At 39.2% G+C, this 6,506-nt stretch overlaps 1 protein-coding gene across 1 annotated transcript in view; it reads right to left on the reverse strand.

Annotated features, from left to right (window-relative positions):
- The window catches only part of LOC308659251 (calpain-14-like), a gene marked incomplete at both ends in the record, with an annotated part of 45,865 nt that extends 45,187 nt beyond the window's left edge, over positions 1 to 678 (reverse strand). Inside the window, one exon of the mRNA XM_081312737.1 lies at positions 430 to 678. Coding sequence (XP_081168863.1) covers positions 430 to 678 — 249 coding nt within the window. The remainder of the gene's footprint in view (positions 1 to 429) is intronic.
- Between the last annotated feature and the right edge of the window lie 5,828 nt (positions 679 to 6,506).

Consider the following 6,506-nt stretch of genomic DNA (forward strand, 5'->3'; position numbering starts at 1 on the left):
GGCAAAAAAAAATATTGTAAATCATGTCACATGACCATGAGATGCTGCCTACAGCCATTTAGATTAGATTTTAGATTTTATTAGATTTATATACCGCCCTTTCCCAAAGGACTCAGGGCGGTTTACAGGGCATTTTAAAATCATACCAATACAAAATACAAAGTTAAAAGACAAAAAGCCATGAATGCAGGTTGGTTGCCGAGCACCCAAAATGTGATCACGTGACCATGGGCGGGTGTTGGAACTTCAAATCCAGGTCATATCTGTCTTTTTGAGAGTCCATTATAACTTTAAATGGTCACTAACCAACCGGTCATTAAGCAAGACTATCTTTATAAAAACAAGTCTTCTATGCCTTCTAAGATTTCAGCAAATCATTTTTTTCCTTTTTTTAATAAAATGTTCCTGTAATACCCTTGCATCACTTACATGTGGCCTCTTCCACTGTATCTGTTGGGGCAGTTTCTGGAGTAATGGTCCTGTGCCTATGGATCTCACATCTGCTGGGAAGGACTGGTCTTCAAACAAAAGCCCTTTCTTCAAGCACTCTGCCAGCAAAGTGTGATAGTTCTGTTGGCTAAACTTCTTGGGCTCTGCAAAGCTTTTTGTCTTCAAGGGCCGCCATTGCTGTCGCTTCCTCTTCTGTTGGTGCATGTAAAATAGCTGCCGAAAAGGCATGGCTGTGTCAAACAGTGCTGCTCTGGATCTACGTATTGGTTCTAACTTCCTTTTCCAAAAGCTGGTTGTTCTTCAATCCAAGTTAGTGCTGTTTGGAAAGATACCATAAAAGTTCAACAAGTAAGTAAATAAGCAAGCAAGCAAGTTCCTTCACTCGCTTGCTCTATGGCTCCTCCCAGGCAACTAAAATATTATGGGATGCATCATATTAAGGAACAAAGTGAGTTAATTTTTCAACATCACATTTTAAAATAATAATAATTAATAATAATAATAATAATAATAATAATAATAATAATAATAATAATAATAATAATAATAATAGTAATAATAATAATAATAATAAAGTTGGAAGGGACCTTGGAGGTCATCTAGTCCAACCCCCTGCTCAGGCAGAAACCCCTATACCATTTCAGGCAAATGGCTATCCAGTCTCTTCTTAAAAACCTCCAGTGTTGGAGCATTCACCACTTCTGGAGGCAGGTTGTTCCACTGGTTAGTTGTTCTAACTGTCAGGAAGTTTCTCCTTAGTTCTAGGTTGCTTCTCTCCTTGACTAGTTTCCATCCGTTGCTTCTTGTCCTGCTTTCAGGCGCTTTGGAAAATAGCTTGGCTCCCTCTTCTTTGTGGCAGCCCCTGAGATATTGGAACACTGCTATCATGTCACCCCTCACCCTTCTCTTCGTTAAACTAGACATGTCCAATTCTAGCAGCCGTTCCTTATATGTTTTAGCAAACAAAGAATCATATACACCACTCTAAGTTTTTGGGAGTCAAAATGGAATTCAAAAGAGAAAAGAAATAGCATACAAAGCACATTAAAAGCAAATAAAGGACTGCGGTCTGTGCTGTAGAAACAGTCTTTTTAAGCTGGATTTCTAAAGAATGTCTGACTGGTGTAGATGATGTCATATTTTGAAAAATGATGCATATTATTACTAACTCTTCTTTGAAACCACACTAGAATTATACTGAAATCAGTAAAATGACCTAAACTGGCATATGTCCATTTAGGTGGTTTCATGTGGCCCGCGAAGCCATCCTGGAAACAGTGAGGGAATGCCCCCCCGCCTTCTGCTAGAGACCCTCAGATCTGTCCCACTCCTGCCCAGGCCCCCATAGGCACCCTTGATGCGAACGATGTAGAGTTGGCCATGCCCACCCAGTAGGCCATATGCACTCTAGCCATGCCCACTCTGGCCATACCCAGCCTGCCCCCTGAGGGCAACTGCAATGCTGATGTGGCCCTCAATGAAATTGAGTTTGATACCCCTGTTATAGAAACACGAATGTTTCTATAAATAGGAACTTTCATAAGGGCATGTAGCATTTGGGAAAGTGTAGATTGTATGGGCATACATTCTTAGAAGTTATTTTATGAAAGAAATCAGCTAAAGAGATCAGAGAAATAGGGAGAATAATATAATTTTCCTCACTAGTCCTTGGTGTTTCAAACTCAGGATTCCTCACAATGTACTAGATTATTCATCTAACGAACAAAATATGGAAGTCATTGATCCATGATCAATCTCAGAATTCCTGCTATATTTCTAATGAAGTCACTTTCCTTTCTAAAGCTATTCTCACATTTTAGAAAAAGTTATTTCATACAGCCTATAAATCTGTTTTTTTTTAAAAGAGATGATTTGGTGGAGCTGTTTTTCACTGGAAAGAAAATGTACATTGTTGTTCTTCTCCAGTGCTATTGCCTGACTCTCATCATATCCATAAGCCTACTATGGTTATTTGCCAAATTTAAAGAGACAAAAGATCTGGTCAAGAATTTCCACTATTTTATAGAAGCAAAAAAATGAGAGAAGGAGCCAGTCACCAGGCTAGACAAGTAATGAAGCCAACCCTGCCACAGTGGTGGTGGTGGTGGGGGATATTTCTACCGTCTTAGTATAGCATGATAGACTTCAGTTCCCATAGTTAACATATAATTTAATTATAGTATAGTTAAAATCTAAAATTAAGGAAAATTGATTGTAAATTTTAGAAACCACTTAATTAAATTCACAATGCATTGTGTATATTAAAACCTTAGCTGGCAAAAGCAATGAAGTTCTAACATTTTAACCGGCTGACTTTTGTCTATAGAATACTTACCTTCTCCAGATACATTTTCTTATCCAAAATGAAGTAATAAATCCTGGAAGAGAATTTTGTGGGCGCTTCTGTGATGCTAGAACAATCTCTTATTTAAACAATTATGATATGCATTCTCTCTCTATATATATATATATGCAAGGCTAAGACCTACCTCATCAAGTTCAAGGAAGATACCTGATAACAGGCTGGGTTCTAAGTGCTGGAAATGTTGTAACAGTAGAGATTTTTAAAGTTTGGCTGGTCACATGACTTACCTGAAAGGACCCGTAAGATCATCAGAAAAATGACACAAACATTGCACACATACAAAAAGGCACTTCCTCCTATGTGTTTTTTTAAAATACTATATAACTTTTATTAAAACCTTTTAAAAGAATGGTAAAAAATCAGTACAAACTAAGGGAGAAAAAAGAAAGCTAAAATGCAAGAAAGGCCAAAAAAGGAAAAGAAAAAAAAATGTTAAAAAGGAAATAAAGATACAAAGTGGCTTCTGACATTCTTCACAGCAGGTATAATTACATCATGATCCTCCTCATTTTACTTCCTCCTCTGTTTATGGTTTTGTTTTTCCCTTCCAAATCATGAAGCATGAACAGATGACGCAGCCGGTCACACACAGACACTACTGGAATGTGCCTGCATTTTTAACAGGTATGCAGCACACACTATAAGTTTTGATTTTCAGGTGTGGGCAGGGACAAGGAGAAGCAGAGTCTCACCACTTTTTTCCACCATACTTTAAAAACAAAGATTCTATAGAAACATGAGCACAATCACACAGACAAATATAAGCACCCAGAGACGCCCAGAAATTTACCAACTGAAGAAAATGTGCTAAAAACAGGGGAGAAAGCCTGTAAGGATTCTTTTGCAATAGACCAATTGTATGAAGTGCATCCTAATTATTGTTGTAATCATATAAATTCCAGAGAATAATTTTGAAGAACTTTTTATTGGTTACACATTTTTTGTTATCCACAACTACATGTGGAATCCCCTAAAGTTACTCCATGCCCTAAAGGTTTCCCTTCTCCAATTGTGTCCAACACTAGGCTCATCTATGTTACTTAGGCAAGGAAGCCAGGATTGTTCAAAGACACTTCTACATGACTGTTATGCCGAAGTGCATGAATTGATCTGTCAGGATACATGGCAACAGTGTCAATGCTGCTAACATTGGATGTTCCCGCTCTGACAACTGATGAAAATGCAGCCATTATTTCTTTTTCTTTAACCTACTTTTTCTGGTATTTAGAAATTAGGTGCAGTAAGGGAGATTGGGATGAAAACTCAAGCACAGCTAGCCATAATAAGAACTCTGCTTTGTGGGAACCCAAGGACAAGCTGATAACGTTTTGGTGTGCTCAGGAGCTGGGGAGAAAGCTCGCGTTTTAGATTAATTGGAGAATGTGATTCCTGACAGCTTATTGGGGGTGGGAATTGCATTTTGTTACTTTGTATCTGGGGGAAGGGAATTTAGTTTTTGGGTTCAACTATGTAGTGCCAATACTTTGTTTCCTGAATAAAATGTTTTTTGAGGAAGAATTTTGCCTTGAAGTTCTTTTGATGTGTTTCATCTATCGAAACCGTGACATAGAGGCTCTTTCTTATCTAATATTGGGGGCTAATATTGCATGAAATTATTTTAAAGACAATATCTCCTACTTTAATAATTCATCATCAAGGAGTTGCAAAAGGCAGCCTTACTTGGAACAACTTAAATGCTATGATGATACCTCCAACAGCATCAAACATCCACATCTGCCAATCCCAGGTCATTGGGAAGGACCCAATAGGTGGATAAAAATGCCAAATCCAGTCTCAATATCTGGTTGACTGCATGACAAACCACCCCCCGTAGATAGGGCTCGCAACTTGGGTGTCCTCCTAGATTCACAGCTCTCCCTGGAAGATGATATAGGAGCGGTGACTAGGGGGGCCTTTGCCCAGGTTCGCCTGGTGCGCCAGTTGCGGCCCTATCTGGACCAGGATGCCTTGCGTACAGTCACTCATGTGCTCATGATCTCTAGTTTAGACTACTGCAATGCTCTCTACATGGGGCTGCCCTTGAGGACCACTCGGAGGCTTCAACTGGTGCAGAATGCGGCCGCGCGAGTTGTGTTGGGGGTCTCCCGATACTCCCATGTAACACCTTTACTCCACGAGCTGCATTGGCTTCCAGTTGCCCTCTGGGTGAGATTCAAGATGCTGGTGATGACCTATAAAGCCCTAAATGGCATGGGTCCGGATTACTTACGGGAGCACCTGCTGCCGGCATCAACTTCCCTTCGTCCAGTGTGCTCCCACAGAGAGGGCCTCCTCAGGGTGCCGTCAGTCAGAGAGTGTCGGCTGGTGACCCCCAGGGGGAGGGCGTTGTCTGTGGGCACGCCAGACCTTTGGAATCGTTTACCGGTTGAGCTCCGGACGGCTCCTGACCTTCGCTCCTTCCACCGTGACCTGAAAACGTATTTATTTGAACAAGCCGGCCTGGTCTGATGGGTTTGGGGTATTTTAATATTAATTTTAATCAATTTTTATTGTAATTTGGGCTTTTTATTTAATTCTTATCTTAACTTTTGTAAATTGTATTTTTATTGTATTTATTGCCCTGTACACTGCCCTGAGTCCTTCGGGAGAAGGGCGGTATAGAAATTAAATAAATAAATAAATAAATAATAATAATAATAGCAGACAAAAGATACTGAGAGACTTAAATTCTACAGAAACTGCTACAGGCAGTTGTGATGGTCAAACTTTCATAACCTGCAGACCTTCTAGATGGATTTAAACTCACCAAATTCATCAGCTAGCCTGGGACAATCCAAATTTTCTCCTAATAGTCATAATGTTTAATATCCCAAGAACAATATTGGCTTTAGGAAGATGCAAAATGGGAGCCTGGTTGCCACCGTAAAATGATGAACATGCCACCAGGTCTTCTACAGAAAACATTCTTGGGAAATAGCAATGAAGCTAATCCAAGTTTCTGAAAAATAGTTTTAAAAGTTACCCTCACTGGAGAAATATAATGAAATTATGTCCGCAGTTTTGAAAAGCCATTTTGGTTACTTTGACCAAGTATGCAAAGGTCCACCTGACATCCTTATGATGTAGCCAACTACTGAGTATTTCTTTTAATGTTCCTAAATAACCTGTCATTTGTCATCTTTGAAATGGGATGACAAACTGTGAAGAACAAGTATTTATTTGCCATAATATTTCAGCTTGCTTTTTCTGCCTTTAACTAGCTTTCAAATGTGTTGATTTTTGAATTATATATACATATTTAAAATGGATTGCAGTGGTGGAAACCTTCACTCAGTCATCTAAACTTCTAAAGCCTTTCTTTTCTGAATAGAAATAGCACCACAGCTATTGCCTTTCAATGAATTTTATATATTAAAGAAGACAGGTCAATAATGTGGCATGTCTCATTTCTAAGAGTAACACGTGCATCTTATTTTCATGAAACTTTACAATCAGCCATGGCCACCTGTCATAAGAATGAACTCCACTGGTAAATGGATGCTTCTTCCCATCCCACCTCATTTCTCTCTCTTTTTTTCCCCACTCTTTCCATTCCCACATTTGTTCCCAAATCTGAACATTCGGGAGTTTCAGCATAGATTTGAACAATGCAGAGTAGGAGGGCAGATCCTTCTAGCTTAAGTCTATTAATATGCCCATGAACCAAAAAGGACTGCATTTTATTAGCTAT

The sequence above is a fragment of the Vipera berus genome, assembly GCF_964194415.1.
Source record: "Vipera berus genome assembly, chromosome: 1".
Classification (NCBI taxonomy): Eukaryota; Metazoa; Chordata; class Lepidosauria; order Squamata; family Viperidae; genus Vipera; species Vipera berus.